The 25,360-nt window shown below is 54.1% G+C and overlaps 2 protein-coding genes across 5 annotated transcripts; one reads left to right on the top strand and one right to left on the bottom strand.

Moving 5' to 3' along the window:
• Positions 1 to 1,708: 1,708 nt before the first annotated feature.
• TRIM46 (tripartite motif containing 46) lies at positions 1,709 to 22,670 on the bottom strand. 3 transcript variants are annotated; one of them, XM_053277476.1, is made up of 12 exons: positions 22,532 to 22,668; positions 20,307 to 20,477; positions 19,667 to 19,741; positions 17,627 to 17,882; positions 16,780 to 17,126; positions 14,307 to 14,450; positions 13,571 to 13,666; positions 11,812 to 12,065; positions 9,649 to 9,770; positions 6,166 to 6,465; positions 4,923 to 5,220; positions 1,709 to 4,010 (listed from the first exon to the last, which is right to left on the bottom strand). In XM_053277476.1, the coding sequence occupies exons 2-12, from the start codon at positions 20,367 to 20,369 to the stop codon at positions 3,635 to 3,637; spliced, it is 2,331 nt and encodes a 776-aa protein (XP_053133451.1). In that variant the 5' UTR covers positions 20,370 to 20,477; positions 22,532 to 22,668; the 3' UTR covers positions 1,709 to 3,634. The 3 variants fall into 3 exon arrangements, with proteins under 3 accessions (XP_053133451.1, XP_053133452.1, XP_053133453.1); XM_053277477.1 differs by lacking the exon at positions 19,667 to 19,741; XM_053277478.1 differs by lacking the exons at positions 19,667 to 19,741; positions 20,307 to 20,477 and having other exon boundaries at positions 22,532 to 22,670.
• Positions 21,276 to 25,360, top strand: KRTCAP2 (keratinocyte associated protein 2). 2 transcript variants are annotated; one of them, XM_053277561.1, is made up of 5 exons: positions 21,276 to 21,428; positions 22,543 to 22,697; positions 24,046 to 24,109; positions 24,236 to 24,302; positions 25,139 to 25,360. In XM_053277561.1, exons 1-5 carry the CDS (start codon positions 21,425 to 21,427, stop codon positions 25,257 to 25,259), a joined length of 411 nt encoding a protein of 136 aa, XP_053133536.1. In that variant the 5' UTR covers positions 21,276 to 21,424; the 3' UTR covers positions 25,260 to 25,360. The 2 variants fall into 2 exon arrangements, with proteins under 2 accessions (XP_053133536.1, XP_053133535.1); XM_053277560.1 differs by lacking the exon at positions 21,276 to 21,428 and adding an exon at positions 21,455 to 21,577.

Here is a 25,360-nt window from a genome sequence, read left to right as displayed (position 1 = left end):
CCAAGCCTCGGAGAGGCCTCCAGCCTCCACCCTGCACCCGCTGAGAAGCTGAACCGTTGATTTTTCCATTAATTCTAGCTGCTGGGGGGTGAGCCGAGCAGGCTCCTCAGACTCCTTCCCCCCCGGGCCCGTGGCGGCAGGAGCAGGGCCGAGTGGGAGCAGCTGACCACTGGGCACTCCAATGCGCCGGGCCAGACGGTCAGGCCCGGCGGCTGCTCCCGCTCCACAAACCCCCACCCCCACCATGGGGGGAGGCCTGCTCGGCTCACCCCCCCCCCCCCGGCTAGAATTATTGAAAAAACCGACGGTTCGGCCCATGATTGAAAAAATTAAAAAAAATATATATTGAAAATAATCAAGGGTCAACTAATAAGTTTGCCAGTAAGTCCCCACCAGGACTCCTTCCTTCCAAGAAGACAGAACTGGTGAAAGATCCAATTCTTCTTTCAAGATTAACTCCGATAGGGTGTGGGGTGGGGCACGGGGTCAGCGGTGGAGCTGCAGTGCCCCCCAGTGTCCACCGTTGGAACCACAGCTCTAAGCAGGGAAACGCAGCACTGCAAAACATTAACGTAACAGCCCTGCCGGATCAGGCCCAAGGAAGCCCATCTAGTCCAGCATCCTGTTTCACACAGTGGCCCACCAGAGGCCACTGGGAAGCCCACAGGCAGGAGTTGAAGGCATGCCCCCTTTCCAGCATGTTACTCCCCTGCAACTGGTACTCAGAGGCATCCTGCCTCAGAGACTGGAGATGGCCTGTAGCCCTCCAGCTAGTAGCCCTTGATAGACTTCTCCTCCATGAAGTTATCCAAACCCCTCTTCAAGCCATCCAGGTTGTTGGCCGTCATCACATCCTGTGGCAGAGAATCCCACAAGCTGATTATGCGTTGCGTGAAAAAGTACCTTTTCACACAAAGAGTACATTGAGTGATTTGTCAATTAACCTAATGCAAAACCTCCTGGACAATTAAAAAGACTGCCCTTAATTAATCAGGCAGGCTTTAAAAAATAATAATACAAAACTACACAAGCACTACCACACCGCTCTCGCTAAAGGCCCCAACTGTAAATAAGTAACTGCATATCACACAATCCCCAATAGTAGGACAAGTTTCTTTCTCTCTCATTTCAGCTGATAGTTTGTTGAGTTTCTCCATTTGGCAAAAAGATGCTCAATGGCTTTTGATGGCTGGTGGCAACTAGCAGTTAACAAAAACTGCAGGGGGCAGACACTGCCTTAAAAGAGGGATTCCCCGTTCAAGGAAATGCCTCGTCCAGGGTGGCATGGCTTTGGGGAGGCGTTGGCTAATAACGACCAGTTATGACAACCAAAGGTGGGGGAGATGTCACAGTAGAAGAGGCATTCCCCATTCACCCCGGGGATGCCTCTCCCATGATGGCATGGCTTTGGATGGGTATTGGCTAGTTATAACTGCAGGCGGGGGTCAGGGAAGAAGTCACTGTAGAAGATGCAACCCCCTTTTCCCACGCAGAAGAGGCACACCTTTCGCGCCAGTAGGGAATGCCTCTTCTAAGGCAGAGGTGCCCACCCCACTCCACCCCAGGGCGCTTGAACTTGAGTCACCTTGTTACTTCCTTAGGCCAAAGATGGATCCGCTGCTAAGACTTCAGGAGTTGTAGCATGCGTGCGCGCGCCTGCTTACCTGAGCCAACGAGGTCATTCACAACACAAACTGGCATTGCAGGGTTTTGTTTTGTTTTTTTAATTCATCCGAAAACGCTGAAAAGACACCAATGTACAGTACAAGACCTCCCCAGGGACCTGGGGGACACAAGAGCCCTCGATTTTTGGGGTGAGAAGGAAGAGATGGGGAGGGGGAACGTAGGAAGTGCCAGATGTATTCTGTGTGCATATGGAATGGACAAAGCTTGGGCAGTGCAAAGTCTGCAGAACGGCAAAACAAAAAGGTGCCACTTCACACCCACGGCCACAGCTTGGAGGTGCCGGGGCGGGCAGCAAGGCACCCCACCCCAGCAGAGGAAACCAGCCTCTCTTAAATCCTCCACTGCTAGAAAAGGGGCATCACAGCCTCTACATTGTTGTGGCCAGGGCACGGGGCACAGAGAGAACCTATTCTACCATTTAGCACCAGCTCAGAGGCTACCGTGGCTGGAGGCGGCCAACTTTTCCGCTAGCAAGGCTCCTGTACCTTTCAACAGCTGCCTGCCAGGCAGAGGCTGAGTGGGCATTTCATCCCCACCCTCTGGGGCCGAAATAAAGCAACTGGGAGAGGAAGCCTCACCTGCGAAATGGCTGCCTGTTAAAAGCACAGGAACTGTGCCGAGAAGGGGGAAGAGAAAAAGTTGGCCGTCTCCATGCCTCGCAGCTCTGAAAGTCACACTATGAATAAAGAATAATCCAGGGGAAGCCCCGTTGACGATAAAGGACCGTGGAACGTCCTGCTTAAAAAAATAAATACGTTAAGACAAAACCATGCGGAGGAGAGGAAGGTCTGGGGAGCGAAGTGAGGGTTGGCTCGGACAGAAAGGGGTGTGGAGGGCTTGTTTCAGGGGATTTATGGAGGAAGAGCATCCTGGGGGAAAGCTACAAGTTCCTAACAACCAGGCATTCCTTACGAAGGACAAGAGGTTTACACAGAATTCACCGCTGATATCCCCACAATCCAACAGCAAGCAGGCATAGCTACACCGAAACATTTAGGCCTGCTTGAAAATCATCTGGGCGCTGTGGCCCCCTCCCTCCTCCCCCCGGACCATTGTTTTTCAAGGGCACGGACCACGAACCGTCCGTCCAGCCCTTCTCGAAATGCTCGGAAATCCTCGGCCGGGAGCGAAGCCAGATTGGAAATGGGCTCCAGTCAGTTTTAATGTGGTTTCGAGCCACTTCTGGGGAAAAACGGGGGCCCAAAAGGGAAATGGAAACTGGGGCTGGGGTGTACTTCAAGGAGTCCGAAGGGAGATCTGGAAAACTGGGTTCAAAAATCCACCGGGGGTGGGTAGAAGGAAAAGGAAGAGCAGGGAGGGAATGGTTGAGCGGAAAAACGGGGGAAAGGAGGCGCTTACCGTTAAAAAACATCCCCACTGGCCCATGCACCAAAGAAATGGCCCCTCCCTCCCTCCCTCCCCAGCAGATCAAGGACAGGAAATAGGCAGAGGAGGAACCAGAAGCCCTAGACCTCGCCCCATGCCTCTGGAGCACACCCTTGCTGGGGGGGAAAGACACCCCTCACCACCACCACCAAGGCACACAGAGGGGGAAGGATGGGAAAGAGGCGACGGGCCAGGGAAGGAAGGGCCCCGTGAACAGAAACAGCCCCCACCCACCCCCATGGGGGTGTCCGTGGGGCAGCACTGCTCTCAACCCACCCACCCCCACCTTGACAGCAAACTTTCTAAGGAACTCAGGCCTTGGGGAATCCCATTTGCCTGTCCAAAGGCAAAAGTATCTAGCTGCTGGTAAGTCCATCAGTGGGCGCCGGGAGGCAGAGCAGCCTCCTCCGCCACTCGCCCCGCCCCCCAATTCCGCCGCGACGTGCCCGAAGCGGCGTGGTGGGAGAACCGTCTCCGCCACGGCTTTGATAACCCTTCGGGCCCTGGGGGGGCCTCTTCTGCCTCGGTCGGGCGCAGGCGCCAGGTCTGGGTAGGGCCCGACTCAGTCCAGTTTGGAGAAGCCCCCGATGGTGACTTTCCGCTCCTGGCGGTTGGCCACCAGTTCCTGGAGCTGCAGGGCGCCGCCGCCGATGAAGCAAAAGGCCGGGCAGACGGGCCCCGAGCAGTCGATGCCGCACTCCCAGAGGCTCCGGAAGGAGACGGCATCGAAAAAGGCGACCTTGCCGCGCTCGTAGTCCAGGCAGATTCCCAAGCGGGGGGGCAAGGAGACAGTACAGTTGCCCGGGTCCCGGGAGGTCAGCGCCACCCCGTGGGACAGCAGGATCTTGCCCATGCCGATGGTCAGGAAGGCGAAGGGCGGCGAGGTGTCCAAAGTGGTGTCCTCCGCACCGCTGTCGTGGCCGCTGTCGGGGTCGTATCTGGGCCGAGCAAAGAGGAGCGAGAATGTTTATTGGTCATGCTGGAGCCCCAACTCCTCTTTGAAGAAACGCAAGGCAGGGTACGTGGTCCCCGCTGCATATTATCCTCACAGCCACCCTTCAAAGTCTTGGTCGCTGGAGCTGCCGTAGACTGAAAACCAGGACTTCCCGTTCTCAAAGTTATACCACTGAGCTACGGACCAACTCCCCCCAGCTTTTCGAGGCAACAAATAATTCGCACCCAGGTGCACAGAATGAGAGAGCATGCAGCACAAAACCGAACCGGAATCGAATAAATAGAAATAATTAATAATTTAAAAAACGGTGAAAATAAGCAAGCTTGGTCAGGTGACCGGTATAGGATTTAGCGGCAGCACTGGCCTACTCTATACATTTCAGAATTATAAAGTTAGAAGGGATCTTGGAGGCCGTCTAGGCCACCCCACAGCTCAGTGCAGGAAAATGGCTTCAGCAGCCTTGACAGATGCCCATCCTGACTCGGAAAACTTTCAGCAAAGGAGAGCCCGCCCAAGCATGAGGCAGAGGGTTCCATAGGCCGATAGTTAGGAAACTCCTCCCAATGCCCAGCTTAAATCTACTTGAAGCGTCCACCTCTACTGACAACCACAGAAAGGCCCGCTCACACGGGCGTCCTGTACTCGACCAGACCCCAATCGTTTCCACCGCTGCCTGGAATTTACTCTAGGGCAGGGCTGCACAACCTCGGCCCTCTGGCTGTCCAATCACAGCAGCCAATAATCAGGGATCATGAGGGTCGCGGTCCAACATCGGCAGGAGGGGCCGAACTGTGCCACCCTGCTCGGGCGGACGTGGCAGGACACAGCCGCCGCCCCAATTCCCCCCGCTGCAAACCAACCCCCCGGGGGCCAAGAAGACGGCCGCGTGGCTCACCTGGGGCTCACCACATCCTGGGGCACCTGGAACCACTCCTGCAGCTTGCTCTCCAGGCCCACGCCCACCTTGACCAGGTAGGAGCTGGGGTCCACGCAGCAGGCCCAGTAGCTGCGCCCCTGGGTGACGGCCACGTCCCCGATCACCAGGTCGATCGACAGGTGGCAACTGGTCATCAGGCGCTCGGCGGCAAAGAGCATGGGCAGCCCCGGCACGCTGCGGACCGCCCGCTGGTCTTTGCTGATCGCCAGGCGCTCCCGGTTGAAACCCCACCGGTTGTCCAGGAAGAAATTCAGCACTTTGTGGGGAAGGGGAAGGGGAAGAAAGGGAGGAAAAACCGGAATGAAGGCGACCAGAAATGAGTTCAGATTTCAACGGACTTTCTTCTCGCCCTTCTCATGACTGGACTTGACATTTCGGAAAACGGTTTTCTTTCTACAGAGACGCCTAAAGCTCTCGTCTGCTCTTTTGCTTGACCCAGGCTTGGTTACTCCGATGTTCTTGCTGGTCTTCCTTTATCCCGTATAAAGCCATCAAAGCCTGTCCTTGATTCTGCAGCTCACCTTTTCCCCCCTTGCCTGTAAGGATGACCATGTTTCTCCTCTCCTCTTCTCCTTCCTGCACTGCTTATCACATCAGGTTTTGTTTTTGTTTTTAATTTATATCCTGCTGTTCCTCCAAGGAGCTCAGAGTGGTGTACATGTTTATTTTCATCCTCACAACTATGGAGATTCGAACCCGGATCTTCCCAGTCCTAGTCCAACACTCTAACCTCTAAGCTATGCTGGCTCTATTTCTGGTTTGCATCCTGTTGTCCCTCTCTCTCTCGTTATTCTTACAGTAAACGTCTCCTTATATTCCTTCCAGAGCTCTGTGTTCTTCTAACGCCAATCTCTGGCCAAAGCTTACATCCACTGTCTCCTAGATCAGTCTTTTTTTTTTTCCTTTTAAAAGCACTGTGTCTTTGGAACTCACTGCCTCCAGTTACTCAGATGGTTCAGTCTCCTCAACTCTTTAAGAAGCACGTCAGGACAGATCTATCTTCACTGGCCTTTCTCAACTCACTGAGTCTTGGACTCTCTTTCGGGCTCTCTTCCTCCACGTCTCTTTCCTCACTCATCAGACTCGGCTTCCCAGACCCCTCCGCAGAACCTGCTGCCTGTTTATCAACATGCGTTCCTCTTATTTTATTTATTTATGTACGTAATAGATTTTTATACCACCCCAAACCAAAGCCGCTTACCTGGCGCGGGCGGCGTATGCAGGTAAATGTCCTCGCTGTACTCGCCAAATCCGGCCTTGTTGCAGCCACGGACGCGGAGGACGTAGACGCAGTCCGTGTCCAGGTACTCCACGACGGCGCTGGTCCCGCGCACCTCTTCCCGCCGCTGCCACAGCTTGAGCGCTTTCCCCTTGGGCTCGGCCCGCCGGAACTCCACCGTGTAATGCCAGGCGGGGGGCGAATGCTGCGGCAGACGCCAGCACAGGAAGATCTGGTCGTAGGCGTAGGTGCGCTGCGTGTCAATCACCGGGGCCTCCGGCGCTGAGATGAGAGAGACAGAGAGGAGGAGGGGGAAGACCCGAGACGTCAGACCGGGGCTTGGCGCAGAAGCGGGGCTCTCCAGACTGACGGACACACAACCAGCTACAGGCTAGGGGTTCCATAGGCAAAAAAACCGGCGCTGGGGCACCAGGAGAAATGGAGGGTGGGAGGGGAGGAGGGGGAGGAGGAGAGAGTCGGGGAGACGGGGCAAGCTGCTGAGAGACTCCGGGGAGCAGAGAGAGGCTGAGTGCGAGTGGGGGAATAAGGAGGGGAGAGGGAGGGAGGGAGGGGGAGGGGAGAGAGAGAGAGAGAGAGAGAGAGAGAGAGAGAGAGAGAGAGAGAGAGAGAGGCAGGCGGCCATGGGGGCGGAGGCAGAGGAGGAAGAAGCAAGGAGGATGCAAGGGTAGGGGCACAGACAATGGCGACGGAGGAAAGGGGGTGGGGGTGGGCGAGCATGAGAAGGCCGGTTCGGAAGGCCGGTTCGGAAGATAGTTCGAGGGGGCCGTAGGCGGCTGCCCACCCAAATGGCGGAGAAACTCAGAGAAGGAGAAGGTCATCTAGCTCAGTAGCGTGGTGGGCAAGAGGCGTCCGTCGATGAAAGAGTGAATAATGTATTCATGTCGACGGAGGAACAGAGGAAGCTGCCTCATACCCTCAGTCCATTGAGATCAGCATTGTCTACCCAGACGGGCAGCAGCTTCTCCAAGGTTCCAGGCAGGAGTCTCTCCCAGCCCTACTTGGAGATGCTGCCAGGGATCAAACCTGGGACCTTCCACATGCAAAGCAGATGCCCTTCCACTGAGCTGCGGCCCCATCAACTTGGAAGCAAGCCCCACAGTACCCCGCAGGGCTGACCCGCACGAAAGCAAGCGTAAGAGGGCAGCCCTGGTTGACCAGGATCCTGCCTTTTGATCAACTGGGTCAAATCTACATACATCGGCATATAAACAAAACTGTGCCGCTGACGGAAAAATACAAACTTGGGATACTCTGGCGTGTGAATATCACACATCTTTTAAAAAGACATCCCTTTTTAATGATTCGTTTTAAATAGTCACCTTGCGGACAACCATACTGGCTTTTAAATAGACATGGCCCGCTTTTCCTCTAAGCGTCAAAGCCGCTCACCAGCATGATCAGTCGGACGCTTCTACAATCACATAATAAAACAATAAAAGAAAATGTCCCGTGGATAAGGTAGATAAGAACTTAACCACAGCACGTATTTAAACGTTGGCAAGGAGAAGGAAGCACTTCCGAAAGAGACTGATCTCCATCAACTTGCAGAAAACAGAGAGGGAGGGAGCAAATTTCAAAGTGAAGAGAGTTCCTAAAAGCAGGGGCCACCACAGAGAAGCCAGGAGGGATGGAAAGGTTTGGACCAAGTTTGCCAACGCAGGCCTTGACAAATTTTCTTTGGATGTCACAGCCAGCCCAAAAATTTAGGAGCCAAACAAGGGACACAACTCCTGAACTTAGTTGTGGAGGGAGCAGGGCAAAGAGGCTTCTCTTTATCCCCTTTATAAGGAACATCCTTAGAACGGGAACAGGGGAGCCTGAGGAAATAAAGATTTTTATGAAATAACTCTACTTCTGAATACCTGCAGAACACTTCTGAATATTCTAAACACCGCCGTTCAATTTCTTGGCACCTGGGATTTGTCAAGGCCTGGGTTACCCAATTAAAGAAGCCCTAGTTGATCAGTCATAGAAGTTTTAAGTCAGCTACGCGTCTGTTAAATTTGCAAGCAGGTAAAAACGCAAGCCAGAGGTTGCCGGTTCGAAACCCCGCTGGTATGTTTCCCAGATGATGGGAAACACCTCTATCGAGCAGCAACGATATAGAAAGATGCTGAAAGGCACCATCTCATACTGCATCAGAGATGGCAATGGTCAACCCCTCCTGTATTCTACCAAAGACAACCACAGGGCTCTGTGGGCGCCAGGAGTCAATATAGACTCGACAGCACACTTTACCTTTAAAAATAACCAATAGGATTTGGTCAACCTAGCGCCGTTCTGTCTGTCAGCATCCCTCCAGGATTTCAAGCATGGGTCTTTCCCAGCCCTACCCGGAGATGCTGCCAGGGATTGAACCCGGGACCTTCTGCAGGCAAGGCAGACGCTCTGAGCTTCAGCCCCAACCTACATCCGATTCGGGGCTACAGCAGAGCTCTGTCCAAGGGGTCATTTTCACACGCCGCCCCGTACTAGGCCTGGCCACAGCATTTTCTGGGACCCGAAAGCAGGGAACGGGGTGGGTGGATGCAGACAAAAGGGTGCAGGATGGAGGCACGAGAGGAGGCCATGGGGCAGAGAGAGAAAGAGAGAGTCATGGGGGGCTGGGTGGGGGGAGCGTCTGGGGGGGGCGAGATGACTTGCCTCATTTACTTCAGTGATGACTCAGCAGCAACCACAGCCTATAAACAAAGAGAGGTAAAGCAGGTCTGAGACGGGTCAACAGCCAGGCGTGGGGCGGAGACGGGCCAGCAAGAGGCCGGCAGCCACTGAGGGGGGCGCTGCGCCTAGAGTCGTCAGGTTGGCAATGGATCATGGGATGCAGGGTTGGCGGTGAGGGGGGAGGAGATGGCAGCCAGTGGGAGCACCGAGGCCCAGGATGTGGCAGGACGGCCGATCAGGCGAGGTGGAAAATGAGACTCCCGCCCGCCTCCTGGGCATGGGGGGTGAAGGGAGATGGGTGGAAGGGGATGAATAAAAGCAGACCCGGCCTGGCCAACCGAGGAATACTCACCTTCCGCACCCGGGGTCAGAGGCCGTGCTCCGTCCATGCTCCGGTTGGTCACGGGGCAGGTCAACACAACACAAAGCTTAGGGGCTCGCGGCGAATGCTCATCCCCCCACTCTGTGCCGGGGGCTCCAGATTCGGGGATCCACAAGAAAGATCACTCCACCACCCTGGGCAGGGACGCCTCCGATGGCCCTGACCCTAGTCAACTAAACTGAGGACGCCGCTGTGCCTGGCCGATGCGCCGATTCCCCAACCGATGGCTTCCCGGCCAGACAGGCCGCCAAAGAGAGCTGGCAGTTTTTATCTCCAGGAACTGCAGGCACCAGTCCGGCGGGTGCAGCGTGCCGGTAAGGGGATCTCCGCCTGGAACCCAGCTGCGCCCCCTGCCCCCTGAGCAAGAACGTGCCCCCCCGCCGACGTGAGGCCTTGCGTACCTTTGATGAAGGTGAGGTCTGTGAGCAGTTTCAGCTCCCGGCTCACGTCCACCTGGAAGTGGCTGAAGGAAGCGTTGGCTGCCGGCCGGAAGGTCTGGAGCGAATCAGTTGCCCGGATGATCCTGTCCAGAATGGGAGACAGCGAGGATTTGCGGCAGCGGGAAACAAAACATGATGTTGCCTTATGCCAGGGCTGCACAATGTCGGACCTCCAGGTGCCAATGGACTACAACTCCCATCATCCCCGGCTATTGGCCACTGTGGCTGGGGATGATGGGGGCTGTAGTCCAACAGCTGGAGGCCCAAGTTGGGCTTATACAGTCACGCTACGAATATTTATACAGGAGAACCTCGTTACTCGCGGGGGTTCTGTTCCCCACCTATTGCCGCGAGTAACGGGACCGGGAATAACGAGACCTTATTGCTGGGGGGAGGGGGGCGCATCCAAAAAAACGGCAAAGTAACTAAAAAAAACCCCACATACTGTGGCATGCTCTGAGGAGTCTGTATGCTGCCAAGTATCCAACGTGCCCAGGAATGCCTCGAAAGGCCCCCCCACTGAACCATGGGAAATTGTGGGAAAGAGTAAAAAAAAAGATCCATTTTTTGAAGGATAGGAGTTACAAAATGGCTCCCTGGAGACAAAATGGCGGGCGGAAATGACCTCCACCGTCACTCCCAGCCCCCTAGGAACTGCAGATATGTGCGTTTTAACCCCTTCGTATCCACGGATATTGGAAACGGGTGTCAATGAGATACCCCGCGGAGCCGCGAACAACGAGGTTCTCCTCTACAGCACACCATCAGTCCATTTATCCCAGTATTGCCTGGAGTTGGGCTCAGCTCCGTTTCCCTTCTCTCCCAACTTTACCCACTTTCCTTTGATTTGCTCTCCACTCTCTTCTGCTAAAAACCTCGGATTTCCCCTCCCCAGCACTAGAAAAAGTCCACATTTGAACCTGCACCTTTCCCAGTATATTTACACATCTCCTAGTTAAATAAAGACATGGGTTGTTGTTTTTTTACATAAACAAATAAAAACATTGTCTTATAAGAAGATCAGCTGCAGAGTGGGGAGGGCCCGGAACCAGGCTGCGGAGTGGGGGTACTTTTTAAGGACCTGAGCCAGGTGGGGAGATTGGTTCCCTCCCCCTAGAGATGGAAAAGTGGTCTAAAAGCACAAACACTACTATAATTGTGTCAATAGTGTCGGAAGAATGGAGATGGAAATTGGCAGGAATGCACTCCAAAGATTACTCCATGGAGCGAGGGCAACAATCGATGCTTTGTGACCCTAACGTTGATCCTGTTCCTTTTCTCTGTGCAAAAATGACCGTGGTGTTACCCTAATCATGGGGAGGAGCGGGGGGGGGGGAGAAAAAGAAGGGTGATAACACAGAGAAAGCTGTAAGTGTAACGACGCTATCACCACTTTTCCATCTCTCAATTGTCCCCTTTGCTAAGCAGAGTCCACCCTGGTTTGCATTTGAATGGGAGACTACATGGGATCACTGTAAGATACCCCCCACCCCTCAGGGGATGGGGCAGCTCTGGGAAGAGCCCCTGCCTGCTTGCCTGCAGAAGGTCCCAGATTCCCTCCCTGGCAGCATCTCCAAGTTAGGACTGAGAGTGACGCCAGCCTGCAAACTTGGGAGAAGCCGCTGCCAGCCTGTGTAAACATCACAGAGCTGAAGGAAGCAACAGTCTGACTCGGAAGGAGGAACTCGATGTTCCTACGATGTCGCTCAGTACTGCTATGAGCATTCATCCCTGGAGATGGCATCAATGGCCAAAGTCATCACAGGCCAGACTCAGGGACTATTTGGCAAGAGAGGAATTTGGCCACATCCCTAAGTCTAGACTTAGGAGGCACCTTTCTGAAGTGGCGATTCTCTTGTATTTAGCAGGGGGAGAGCGACTGGCCCTATCCATCCCCAGCACAGCATCTCTCTAGTGTCTGTTGCTGGTGTCTATCTGATGTGTCTTTTTTAGATGGCAACCCCTTTGGGGACAGGAAGCCATTTTATTTATGTATATCTACGTAAACCGTTTTGGGGACTCTGGTCAAAAAGCAGCATAGAAATATTCATCGCATCGTATGAACCGAAGCACCCCGAGGGCAAGGAAGGAGGCGGGCCACAAAGGCACGAAACTGATGCCCACCTGTGATGCAACTGCTTGGCAGCCTGGACGAAGCACGGCTGGTCCGTCTCTTTGAGCACTTCCTGCGTGTAGCCCACCATGCCCGAGTTCTCCACCATGGCCTGGTGTTCGTGCAGCTGCGCCTTCAAGTTGACGACACGCTCCTGCCGGCAGTCCTCGATGGCGCTGAGCAGGGAGGCCTGCTTCTCCTCCAGCAGGGTGCTCAGGCCCCGCATGAGACGGGCCACCTCCTCCTTAGCCTGCGCCCCGTTGGCCTGCAAGGAGGACGGGTCACAGAGGGTGTAAAAGCCCAGCCGAGCAACACACCGCAGCCACTGTGACGCTGGGTTTGCTCGCTCTTCGGAGGGCAATTCAAGGCGCTAGTCCAGGGATCTGCTCACTTGCCCAAGTGGGAGCCACTCTGGCAAAGGAAGGAAGGAAGGAAGGAAGGAAGGAAGGAAGGAAGGAAGGAAGGAAGGAAGGAAGGAAGGAAGGGCCAGTGTGGTGTAGTGGTTAGTGTGTTGGACTAGGAACGGGGAGACCAGAGTTCAAATCCCTACTCAGCCATGGAACTCTCTGGGTGATGCTGGGCCAGTCGCATGTCTCTCAGCCTAGCCTACCTCACAGGGTAGTTGTGAGGATAAACATAACCTGGACACCTTGGAGGAAAAGCGGGATATAAATGTAAGAACAAAAAAACAAAAAACTTCAACGGAAGGGCCATTTCCCACGGCGTTGACTCCCTTTAAGAGAGAAGGATCCCTCGCTTAAGAGCTCGAGGGGGAAAGAGCTGGGAAGGGCTATGCCTCCGAGATTTCCCTGCATGCCTTCCAAGATGGCACCGGGGGTCAAGAGGGCTTTGTGTCCCTTCAAGGCAAAGCAGAGCATTGCCTGGTGGACATGGCCCTCTCCGCAGAGTGCCAGAGAGACTATGCAGCGGATTCAGCTTTGGCCGAAGCTTTGCCCAGGCCCAACAAACACCTACTTTATTTATCCATTCTATTTATATACCGAACATCCCAGAATGGCTCAGGGCGGTTTACACCAAAAAATTCAAACCACTTAAAACCTATCATAAAACTCAGCGACGGAGATCCTTTGTGGGTTGCTCAGTGATTGACTCCCTTGATAAAAGCAGTTAAAATATTAACATAAAGATCACTGTTAAAAACCCTTTGGAGCCAATTAAATATTATTGAAAGCTAGGCTGAGAAGACGGGTCTTTGAGGCTCTCTTGAGAGCCTCCAAAAATGATAAGCCTCCTATACTCATGGGGAGTGTGTGGAGATTCAACAAAATAAATCATTAAAACAACAACAACAACAACAACAACAACAACAACAACGCTTCTCATCCAAAACGCAAGGAGAGACAACTAGACATTTGTCTCAATCCCTTCGACTCCGGTTGTGTGCGTCACGCCCACCTCCAGGGATAGGTGATGTTTGTTGAGTAAGACAAGACAATTCAGAAAGTAGTTCAAAAATAATCCTAATCTAGAAGAACACCTCAAGTTACTGTCAGGAAACAGGTTTTTTTTTTTCTTTTGTCTTAAAACAGCAATTAGCGCTGGTTTGTATTTTGGGAGATTGTTGGGAGAACTTGCCTCACCTGTGTGCTTGCTCCTACACCCCCATTAAAACTCAATCGCTATGTTCATCAGCAGGACAGCACCAGCCTTGAGCTTCTCATGGTCCTCCAAAGGGAAACAGCCCCATTCCCAATGGTAGATCCTCCCCAGAAATCAACCATTTCAAACAACAAGAAGCACATTTTATACCTCGGTGAGTCGAAGTGTCTCCTCCACCTCGCTGATTTGGGCCTGGACTGTGTCCTGATTGCTCAGGATGTAAGCCAAGCTTTTCATTAGCTTGTCCTGGAGCGCGACAAAAGAGAGAAAAACAATTGAGGAGCAGAGAACTGTTGCCTTCCTTTTGGCCCTGGCTCCCTTGATTCCTGGCTCTGCCACTGAGATTCCTTGTGGGTTGCCCAGTCTCTGCCTTGATTCCTGGCTCCCTTGACTGCTGGCTCTGCTACTTGCAGGTTGCCCAGTCCCTCCCTTATTCCTGGCTCTGCTACTAAGATCCCTTGCGGGTAGCCCTGTCCCTCCCTTATTCCTGGCTCTGCCACTGAGATTCCTTGTGGGTTGCCCAGTCTCTGCCTTGATTCCTGGCTCCCTTGACTGCTGGCTCTGCTACTTGCGGGTTGCCCAGTCCCTCTCTTATCTGTTTTCTCCCCTGCTGCACCTGAGGATCAAGAGTGCTCTTCAGAATAAAACTAGGAAACCCGCGGGCCTCCTCCTTCAGAGTGCTAACCTGGGTAGCCACCTAAGGCTGCACAGGCCCAGTCCCGCAGGCAAGCACAGAGGGCCCCACGGTTCCCCACTTGGCATCTGCCCCTTGAAGCATGCATTTAAGAGACTGCAAGGGTCTATGCCCCATTGCTAGCCCTCCCCTTTGCTTGGGAGGCCCTTTGTGGAGCTGGGGAGACGAAGGGAAGGCTGCATTCCTACGCACCTTGAGGGCCTGGTAGGCGCTGAGCACGGGCGTGATCTTGTGGCCGGAGTGCGAGCGCCGCACCCGGCACAACTGGCACACCAGCCGTTGGCAGGTCTTGCAGTAATGCGTCACCTCCTCCTTGTGCTCTGGGCACATCAGGCCCTGCGCAAGACAGAAAAACAGGTTGGAGAGACCTGCTGCTTCTTCTGTCATGCCATAGGAACACAGGCAGCTGCCTTCTTCTACTGAGTCGGACCCCTGGTCCATCTGGCTCAGGATTGTCTGCACAGACTGGCAGCGGCTTCTCCAAGGTCTCTCCCGGCCCTATCTGGAGGTGCCAGGGAGGGAACTTGGAACCTTCTGCATAAAAGTAGGTCGGCACTCTTCCGAGAGCGGCCTACGGGGAATATTTTGCAGTGCTCACCCATGTAGTCTCCCATTCAAATGCAAACCAGGGTGGATCCTGCTTAGCAAAGGGGGGAGAGCTGGTCTTGTGGTAGCAAGCATAACTTGTCCCCATAGCTAAGCAGGGTCTGCCCTGACTGCATATGAAAGGGAGACCACATGTGAGCACTGCAAGAGATTCCCCTCAGGGGATGGAGCTGCTCTGGGAAGAGCAGAAGGTTCCAAGTTCCCTCCCTGGCTTCTCCAAGATCGGGCTGAGAGAGATTCCTGCCTGCAACCTTGGAGAAGCCGCTGCCAGTCTGTGAAGACAATACTGAGACAATACTGAGCTAGATACTGTCTGACTCAGTATACTGAAGCTTCCCATGTAAGGGGACAATTCATGCTTGCTACCACATGACCAGCTCTCCCCGCTACGTATTTAGCTTGTAACAAAACCGTTAACCTTTCAAAAATACACAGCTCGACCAAATTATAAATATTTTTCCTCAAGTCAAACATTTTATCATTTGGCTCCTGTTTGTTACATAGTGAGCAATACACAGTGAACAATTACATACATTGCAAACAAGAGGAGTTTGAGGTTACTCCGCGCGAAATGGAACAAACCAGTTCCAAGTATCTGAACTGGTTGCTGAACCACTTCTTAAACTCAAGGGTGTGAATAAGAACTGAAGCAGAGAGCTGAAATGTACCAGCGGATCAGAACTTGAACTGAGCTGAACTTTTTTTTAATGGTTCAACCCCCCTGGATATATCTTTGCAAACCCACCAAGAACATAAGAATTATAAGAACATAAGAATTATATCCATATCTATCTCTATATCTCACATTAAGGTTGTATGCAGAAAGCCCAGCCCACACAGTGCTTTACCAATCAGAGGTAACAAAAAAGAAGCACCGTGGTGATTGGGCAGTGGGGATTCCATATGCAGATAGGGAAGTGGAGTGGGTAGGGGGCAAGTGAGTGAGCGAGTAGCAGGAAGGGAGGGGGCAAGGGGGTGGGAGGGAGGGGGCGAGTGAGAGCGGGTGGCCGACACTGAGCAATAGAGCAGGGGCGGTGGGGTGGGGTGGGGCGCAAAGGGAGCAAAAATGTCCAGATGCTCTGTGCAGGTTCAGCAAGTTTATTATATTTATTTAAAATATTTATACCCCGCCCCTGCAGTATAATACTGCTCAGGGAGGCTCACGACATTAATAAAATATAAAACAATTTTTAAAAATTCAACAAGACCGAGACCACGTTTAAAAGTGACCAATTTAAAAGTTTCGGATTAAAAGGAAAAAAGCGAAAAACAATGAACGAAGAAACCTACCCGATGTAAGAACCGGATAAAACATTTAAAAGCCTCTCTTAAAAAATGTGTCTTTAATTGTTTGTTTGGTGGGGGGGAATAGTGAGGGAGAGAGCATGGTGAAGCTCTTCTGGGAAGGCGTTCCAAAGCTGACAGGCCACCACCGAAAAGGCCCTTAGCATCCAGAAATGCTAAAATGCCTACGAGAGGCAAAGATCAACCAAGCAGCCCCTCTGGAGCCCACAGAGGCAACATCCGCCACCCTTTTCCTGCCTGAGTTTAGAACTGCAGGACCACCCGACCCCCAGGCGGGTGTGGAGTAGGGCTGTGCATGAACAGGTTCAGAGGCTCTTTTATGGGCCTCCGAACCGGTTCGAACCCATGCTGGCTTGAAGGTTTGACAGCGGGGGGGTGTGCGCGCGCGTTTAACCACCCCCCCGCATTTCCCCCGCCGATGTGCAAGTCTACGTCGGGGCGGCAGTGTACCTCCCTGCCAGCGACTGTGCACGTCACCCATGTGCGCGCACATCAGGTGCATGCGCGTGACATGTCCGTGAGCAACACACCCAGTCACTGTTCCTATGTCTGGGTACATCCGGTAAACAGCAGCACGGGGCGGCAGGAAGGTACGCTGACGCCTTGACAGGCTCTTAAGGACTTGAGCACCGGCAGTGAAGACGTGGCGGGGGGGCGGGAGTGCACCCACCCCCGTCCTTAAAGCCATCCCCCCCACCCCACTGTCGAACCGGCCCACGTCAGTTCTGTGCCCATCCCTAGTGTGGAGACTCACCTTGGGCCGGAAAGTGAGAGTGGGGGGTGTGGGCTCGTGCTGCGCCTTCTGGGTGCCCCAGGGGTGGTAGAGCTTGAAGCACTCATTGCAGAAGCTAGATTTGCACTCGGTGCAGCCCTTGGTAGCCTCCAGCTGGGGCGGCTTGCAGAACTGGCACATGATGGCCGCGCTGACGTTGATGGTGTGGCGGTAACGCTCCACCACGCGCTCCAGGGTCAGGTTCCGGAAGAGGCTGGCCAAGCCCCGCTCACCCAGGTCCACGTCCCGCTGGCACGTCGGGCATGGGAAAAGCACGCTCTGGGGGTGCAGGATGCCGCCTCGCTTCCGCCCTGGGTAGGTGCCGAACCCTGGAGCAAAGAGACAGAAGGGAGTCCGGTTCAGAGCACTTGTCATTCGGCCTATCAGCAGCTGTTCGCCAGGAGAGCGAAATGCAGCTTCCATGTACACCAGCAGTATACCTTTTAAAAACAAGTGCTGGGACAAGAAAGGAAGGGGCGGGGCTGTTCCTTACGTCCTCTGTTTGAGAGCTCCCAAGAAGCATCTGGTCAGCCACTGGGGGAGACAAAGATGCTTGGGCAAGTTGGTTTGGCCCAGGAAAGCAATTCTGATTAGCCAAACTGAACCTCCTTATCTAGAGGCAGTCTACCTTCGAACGCCAGGCACCAGAAACCAAGAAGGGGAGAACGGTCTATTACCTCTGCATTGTATTTGTGAGTTTCCATAAATATATTACTAGAAATTGAATAATGGATCTGACCGAACGAGGGAAATCTTCGTTCCTCACAACCACAAGCATCCCACCAGATAAGGAGACCCAGCTGCCCCTTCTGCATTCCTTGACACCCACCTGATTTGAGCAGTCGGTCCAGGCGGTCTGGTTTGGGCACAACCCGGCGTCCTAGGCGAGGGCTCCGTGTGGACGGAGTTGAAGCTGGCGAGGTGGGCTCGGAGTTGGGATCCGGGCAGACGTAACCCTGCTGCAAAAGGACCTCGGTGGCACAGACGTGGCAGACATTATGCACGCAGGGCAGCACCAGAGGCTGCTTGTACATCTCCTTGCACACCGGGCAGAGCAGTTCCCGCTCCAGGTTCTTCATGCTGGTCTAAAAAACAAGGGAAAAGAGAGGGAAATGGGGTAAGGAGTCAAACCTGCTAATAGCTACTTGCTTTTGTTAGTGGCTCGTGCAAAAAGCTACTTGCTTCAGTAGCTACAATGAGATGAGTAAAGTGTCAAAACCTACTAATAGCAACTTGCTTTACTAGATGCATGGAGACAGGGTGAGGCAGGCGGCCTGCTGATAGCAACTTGCTTTGCCAGCAGCTCATGCTAATAACAGCTCGCTTTACTAGATGCATGAAGACAGGGTGAGGCGACATGCCTGCTGATAGCAACTTGCTTTTCCAGCAGCTTGTGCTAATAGCAGCTTGCTTTGCTAGCTGCGAGGAAAGGTGAGCGGGGTCGGGACTTTTTAGAAGAAAAGAGCATGATGGGTTATACCACTTCAGATGGCATGGAGAAAGAAACGTTTCTCCTCTCATAATCCTAGAACTCAACAAAATTGATTAGCAATGGTTTCATAGTGAATAAGTGCAAGTATTTCATAATGATAACTTTTGCTGTTATTGCTAAAAGCAGTTTACAAACATTTCATAACAGTAAAGTAACAACAACAGTCTTGGGTAACTTCCTAGATTATAACTCCCATCACCCCTGGCTTTCAGCCTTTGTAGCTAGGGATGATAGGAGTTGTAGTCCAAAACCAAAGTTATCCGAGACTAACAATTTATGAAATTCGCTAGCACATGATGCAGCAACAACTACTTCTGTATTTACCTCTATCCCAGATTAGTTTCCCCCCAAGTTTTTTGATGTTAAGAGATCAAAGGTTCATCAGAGTCCTCTTCTGTTTGGTGAAATAAGAGTATAAAACCTGTATTTTTTTTTTAAGGGGCTCGTCTTAAATTCATATTGTATCTGGGTAAATACAGTAGCTTAGATTGCTTTTTATGCATTTCATACACACAAGCTCACACGAAAATAAGCCTATCAGTGGCTACCAGCTGCAAGAGCTTAATGAAACCTCCATGTTCAGGGGCAGTCTACCATTGAATATTGGTTGCAAACAAGAGGGGAAAGCCATCACCTCTATACCAGGCTAGTAAATTTCCCAGAAGCCTCTGCCTGTCCAGTTTAAAGACCAGATGCTTGGTACTAGAGCAGATCTTGGGTCTGGACCTAGCACAGGTCTTCTTATGCACTTAGAATATTTTTTTGTCCTGTTGCAAACAGGCGAGGGCAATACAGGTAGGAGCCTTGCCACTTGGGAAAGAAAAAGATTTCCCCAGAGACCTGAGAAAAGTTCTCTCTCTCTCTCTCTCGCTCATCAGCCATGTTTAAGAATTTGCCATTTAAACAGCCAGGCGGGGCAGGTTAGACGGAAGGCTGTGTATCTGTCCAGAAATGCCCTTTGGCCAGGCTGCCTAGGAATGAGAGCGATGCACACCCGCTCGGAAACGGACAGCCCACCTCCTCCCTCCGCCACTGGGCAAGGAGAGACCCCGCCTCCAATTCCAGCCGGCTTGGCTGCTGGCCAGACCCTGCCGTGTCCCATTCAAGGGCAACTCCTCTCGGGTGGCTGCTCTGCTGCCCTGATCCTGCCCTGCCCATCGCGGGCACCTCCTTCCACGGCACCCGCCCCCCCCACACACCCCCGCCCCGCTGCCTGGCACGCTGCCAAGTGAGGAAAAGCCGCCCCAAGGGGGGAAATCCACCCCCAAATCCGAACCATGCACCGGGCATCTGCAGAGAAGAGCACCCTTCCAGCCTTGCCAGCAAGAGACCTGCCCCGACTGGGGCTAGCCCCCCCGCCGAGGGGCGGGCACTCACCTTGCCCACCGCCGTCCGCCTGGATGCCATCTCTGCCTGGTCCCCTGGCGAGCAAAGGGTATCGCACACAAAGCGCTGGAGAGGAAGGAGGGAGGGAGGGCTGGATGGATGGAGCAGAGGGGCGGAGGGAAGCCGGGGGAGCGCCGGAGAGCAGAGGCAGCAGACGCTGGACCAGCCCTGGCAGCCAGCCCTGGAGAAGGTTGCCATGGCGACGGAGGGATGTGCGCGCGGGAGGCACAGAGCATCCTCCCTGCGCCCCAGAAGGGAAGGAGGAGGTCCAGGGGAATGTGGGGTGGGATTAAAAGGGGGGGGTTAGAGAGGGTGTGTGCCGGCACTGGGAAGCAAAGGGGGGGGCGCGCAACACCCAGCTTTTACGGGGGGGGGCAGTTCGCATGAGGGGAGCATGCATTGCTCAAGATCTGTCCCCCACCCAACCCCGCCTCCCAGGAGCAGCATGCAGGATGCAGCCAGACAATGGGGCGTCTAGAGCAGCTCGTGCAGACCCCCGCCCCACTAAAGCGCTTCTGCGGCCCTTGCGGGGCCTGTTCACACGCACACACGCACCCCCCCCCCGCTCCCTGTGCAATGCACGGCGCTGCACACCCTCCTCCGTCCCGGACCCTTTCCCCCCGGTGCTCACACTGATCCGGACGAGGGCATCCATGATCGAGGTGAACGAGTGCAGGTCTTCGCCTTCGGCCATGACGACCCCGGGGACGCGGCTGCCGGCCAGGCAGGGAGGAGGGCGCGCCCGGCCTCTGCACCCCCGCTCCTGCAAACGCCTCCGTCTATTGCAGCCGAGAGGCGAGCCCTGTTGAGGGGGGGGGGAGTCAGCAAGCAGTACGCATGCTCACTGGGAGAGGCTCAGCTCAACACGCCTCCCCCCCACCTTTGCAAAATCAGGAGCATCGCTTGCAATCCTGCTTGTATGTAGCGCAAACCAGGCTAGCGGAGCTCTGCCAAGCGGCAGCAGGCGGGGAGGCCAAGAAAAGGAACTGCGATGTCTCTGCCCCGAGGCGCTCGCCTTCACTCAGTGACTGTCCCTCGCTCCCTGCCCCGTCCCCCACCCAACAGGGGTGTGGCTTATCCTCGAGCCCAGAAAGCTCGAGTCCGGGCTGCCAAAATGCACTGTTCTGCCCTGGACGACAATGGGAACAGTGAAGCCGCCGGCGCTTCTGAGCGCGTGCAGAGCGCACTCTTCTGCACCGGGGAATAAAAATGGAGGGTTCGAGCTTTGCAACCAACAGGCGGCGCAGCTTCCAAGGAGCCACAAGAACGGCTATGATTTTTAGCCGCTGCCGCCGCTTGACGGCAGTCTTTGCCAGCTGGCCAGTAATCTGACGTCGTGGGGAAGCCCGGACTCGAACTTTCGACTCCCGGTCCTTTGTTCAGCATCTCGCTTCGCGCGGGGTGTGGACCTGCGCATGCTCCCCCTGGTGGCAGCGAAGCGAAGGGAACAAGGCAGCCTGCAACGACGCCCGTCGGGCGCCAGAGACACCCCCACACAATCTGCGCCTGCGCAGAGAACCAATCCCGCACCCGAATCCCACCACCCTCCCGAGCGCGCGTGCGCAGAACCCGCCGCTACTTACACGTCTACGCTGGGGGAAGCGCGCGTGCGTACTAGGAAGCCGGGCTCCGGGCTGGAGGCGGCGCGGCAGAGGCGCATGCGCGCAACAGGCGAAACGAGCTGCAGCAGGAACTTCGGTTTAAACGTGGGGGGACCGGCGGAGGAAGCGGGGCGCCGCGCGGTGCATCATGGGTAATGTACGGCGGCGGGGACCTGGAGAAGCGGGCTATATACGAGTTTGCATGCTATGCCCAGGGAAGATGGGCATGATTGTGCCAAAAAGCGGGGTGGGGGCGGTTGCTATCAGCTGTGGCCCATGGCATGCCAAGGAGGCATTGTGGGTAATGGGGCATTATGGGTAATGGGGCCCTGGAAGTGGAAGGGGGGGGCCCACAGGCCATGGCCAAGATCTATGTCCCTCCCAGCCATGCGCCTCTGAGCACTGTAAAGCAGGACTTCTCGAACTCAAGTCCCCAGATTTTGGACTACAACTCCCATCTTCCCCTGCCACTGTGGCTGGGGATCATGGAAGTTGTAGTCCAACAACACCCAGGGACCCAAGTTTGAGGGAGGACTCACACACACACACACTCAAGCCATACCATCAATGCATGAGAAACTCTCCCACAAACTGGAAGACGACAAGCCTCCTCGGAGCGCTTGCAGCATGCAAGTCTAAAAGGCGACCCACAGGGGGGCAATGGAGATGGGCTGGAGAGGGGGAGAAGGGGTATTGTTTTTGTTTGAGAGAGCAGGCCCCTGCCCTGAGGAGTCTGCAATCTCAAAAGCGACAGAGAAGCGACAACAGGGGCGACAATAGGGCTGCCAGCCGCCCAAGTCTCTAGGAATTTGGGTTCCGTTTGTGTACAACTTTGCCAGGATGTTTTAGCCCTCTAGTTAAAACTCTCCAGACACCAACGCCAGAAAAACCTCTAGGAATCGGCATCAGTCTCTAGCCGACTGCTGAAGGCAATTCCGGAGATATTAACGCCTTGACCTTGTGGCATACATGGCAAATGATATTTGGCCTATCCAGATAGGGCTGGGAAGAGGGTTGCTGCTCCACCATGAGGACCGGGAAAAGGAGTGGACTCCCCAAACTGGGGCAGGGACCAAGTGGGCACGAGGGAGGAAGGCCAACAGGTCAGGGTGTGTGTGCTTAAGCCTAGACTCCTAACCTACCTCACAGGGCTGTTGTGAGCATACAGTATCGGAGGACACGGGGCGAGGTGCACTCTTGGGAGGAAGGGCAGGATGGAACAATAACGCAGACACAAATAAATAAAACCTCTTACTGTCTCCTCAGCTGTGGGCACGGGAACCTCCCTGGTTCTTTCCTCGCTGCTCTCTCTCCTCCTTTTTACCGGAATGCAGATGTACAGCCGTCAGCTTGCCTCCAGCGAGTGGCTGACCATCCAAGGAGGGCTCCTGGGCTCTGCCCTCTTCATCTTCTCCCTTACAGTATCCTTGACACAGCCTGCCTGGGGATCAGTGGGGTCGGAGCTTATTTGGGAGATTGCCCCCTTTGGGGATCAGCAGATTCAGGACGCTGCCGTTAAGCCAACGGTGGCTTCACGTTGGGACAAAATCTCCGGCAAATTCCTCGAGTCTATCTTATCTGCAAAAACCTAGCTTCACCTTGTAGTCCGTCTCACCCGCTGGAATAGCAGTCCATGGTCAGATCTGTGTGTGCGTGGCGGAACGAGGTGGTAGAGTCCTGAACTGGGAGAGCAGACTATACCATGTCAGAGTGCTGCTGGGGAAATGCCGTTTTTGAATGCTTCCTTTTATTTCTATTACTCGCATGACTCTTTGCAAGCAGACAGCTGAAGCGTTGGAAGGTTCAGTTCTGTTTCAGTTCATCGGTGTTTTCCAGTACGTCCAGTCGCTAGCTTCGAAGTGGTTCCGCAACCGGCTCGGACACTTTGAACTGGCATCGTTCCATTTCATGCAGAATCTCATCAAACTCTTTGACATGCCGTGCAGCTCTAGAAAACGAGGACAACAGCCATGTAACTTGAGAAAAATATTTATTATCTAAGCTTTAAAGTTGAGGTTCACTGGGGGAAAAGCCCTCTCTGAACTGTTTTTGGATTCAGGCGTACGTTCTGTTTAATTCCCACATTGCAAGTCTAATTTTTATTAAAGTGTGCCGTCGAGTCAGTGTCGACTCCTGGCGACCAGAAAGCCCTGTGGTTGACTTTGGGAGAATACAGGAGGGGTTGACCATGACCTTCTCCTGCACAGTATGAGATGATGCACCTTCCTATATTGCTGATGCCCAATATAGGTGTTTCCCACAGTCTGGGAAACCTACCACTGGGGATTCGAACCAGCAACCTCTGGCTTACTAGTCATTTCCCTGCTGTGCCTTTAAGTGGCTCTGATTTTTATTAGGAGCCTCTATGTTACGAAATAAAATGTGCACGCTTTAGAGTTCCTCAGAACTCTTCGTCCGACGTGAATAAAAGTTGCTAGGGAACTTGAAAGCTTGCTCTCTGCTTTGTAATGTTTTAGTCGGCCCTAGAAAAGGTATCGCCCGGCTCTTATTTTATTCCCCCCCTCTCAATGGAGGACATCCCCCTTGCAGGGAGAAAACTAACCGGTCAAGGAGAAAAAGCTGAGGGGTACTGAACACACGAATCCCACCCACCTGCAGCCTGAAGTGATACAGCCTCCCTTTGGCTGCCCTCAGGACTCTACCACCTAAATTCTCCGCACGAGTGGAGAATGCAGATGGCAGTATATGGAGGGGGACCCCCCCATGCTGCTGCTGCTTAACTGGCCATTTTCCTTGACATCCTCCCAGGCCTTCAACAACCTGGAAAACCTGATTTTCGGCAAAGGATTCCAGGCGAAGATCTTCCCTGAAAGTGAGCCAGATGGCTGCAGGGTGGGGTGGGGGAACGGGAATGGGGTGGGGGAATGGGCAGTTCAGATTTTGGGCTGGAGACTGATCTGCTCTTTCTCCCACCCTTCCCCGTTCTTTGCCTGCACAGTTCTCGTTTGCCTCTTGCTGGCCCTGTTTGCCTCGGGACTGATCCATCGCGTCTGCGTCACCACCTGGTAAGAACAGAGGACTCGACTGGAGGGGGAAGGAAGGAGGGATCAGCACAGCCAGGGCAACGAAAAAGCCACCATGTGAAGGCTGCAAGCGCAGCCCTGCTAGATCAGGCCCAAGCAGGCCCATCTAGTCCGGCATCTTGTTTCCCACTGTGGCCCACCAGATGCCTCTGGGGAGCCCCCAAGCAGGAGCTGAAGGCATGCCCCCTTCTCCTGTGGCTCCCCTGCAACTGGTATTCGGAGGCATCTTGCCTCTGAGTCTGGAGGCAACCTCTAGCCATCAGGACTACTAGCCATGGATAGACCCATCCTCCATGAATTTGCCTAAACCCCTTTTAAAGCCATCCAAGCTGGTGGCCTTCACCACATCCTGTGGCAGAGAGTTCCACAGATTAATCACGAGCTGTGTGAAGAAGCACTTCCCCTTGCCGGTCTTACATTTCCTGGCAATCCATGTCACAGGGGTGGCCCCTGGTTCTGGGGATGTGGGAGAAACATTTCCCCCCCACCCACTCTCCCCACACTATGCAGATCTCTATCATATTAAGGCCTTGGGGGAAAGGAAGTCCTCTCGGCCATCCCTTCAGCCTGCTTCGCAAGTACTCTACACACCCCACAGGCTAAAAAAGACCCCCAGGAGGCTGGCACCTGCCTTTAGCAGCCAACGCCTGTACTCTGGGAATGGCACAATAGCCACAACGGGCCACTTTCCCTCTTGCCCAGCTTATAAAATGGGCGCAAGTCCACTAAGGTTTCCATCAGAATCAAGTGCAAGTTAAGGCACCGCAACACGTCCACGTCTCCCTGCTTTAACACGGCGCCTCTCGTTTTCCCCTCAGCTTCATCTTCTCCATGATCGGCCTCTACTACATCAACAAGATCTCCTCCATGCTGTACCAGTCCGCCAGCTTGGCCCCAGCTCCCGCCAAGACCGTCAGCAAAAGCAGGAAGAGGAACTGATGTCCACGGATCCCTTTCCTCTCAGATGGGAGGAGAGGTGGGGGGGAAGTGCTCGTTCCCTGCTCGGCACGATCCAGACATTGAATAAAACTTTTTTTTTT

This window comes from Hemicordylus capensis, chromosome 14, assembly GCF_027244095.1.
Source record: "Hemicordylus capensis ecotype Gifberg chromosome 14, rHemCap1.1.pri, whole genome shotgun sequence".
NCBI lineage: Eukaryota > Metazoa > Chordata > Lepidosauria > Squamata > Cordylidae > Hemicordylus > Hemicordylus capensis.
Note: the sequence above shows the minus strand (reverse complement) of the source record. Positions and strands in the feature narration are given on the sequence as shown.

Excerpts from the sequence above, each read along its gene's own strand:
- TRIM46 (XM_053277476.1), bottom strand. The coding sequence starts at position 20,369 with ATGGCCGAAGGCGAAGACCTGCACTCGTTCACCTCGATCATGGATGCC. Across the intron at positions 13,667-14,306 it reads GCGCCTACCAGGCCCTCAAG|GACAAGCTAATGAAAAGCTT; the intron begins GTGCGTAGGAAT and ends GTCGCGCTCCAG. Across the intron at positions 12,066-13,570 it reads AGACACTTCGACTCACCGAG|GCCAACGGGGCGCAGGCTAA; the intron begins GTATAAAATGTG and ends TCCTCCTTGCAG.
- KRTCAP2 (XM_053277560.1), top strand. The coding sequence starts at position 21,484 with ATGCCCAGGGAAGATGGGCATGATTGTGCCAAAAAGCGGGGTGGGGGC. Across the intron at positions 24,110-24,235 it reads GGCGAAGATCTTCCCTGAAA|TTCTCGTTTGCCTCTTGCTG; the intron begins GTGAGCCAGATG and ends TTGCCTGCACAG. Across the intron at positions 24,303-25,138 it reads CGCGTCTGCGTCACCACCTG|CTTCATCTTCTCCATGATCG; the intron begins GTAAGAACAGAG and ends TTTTCCCCTCAG.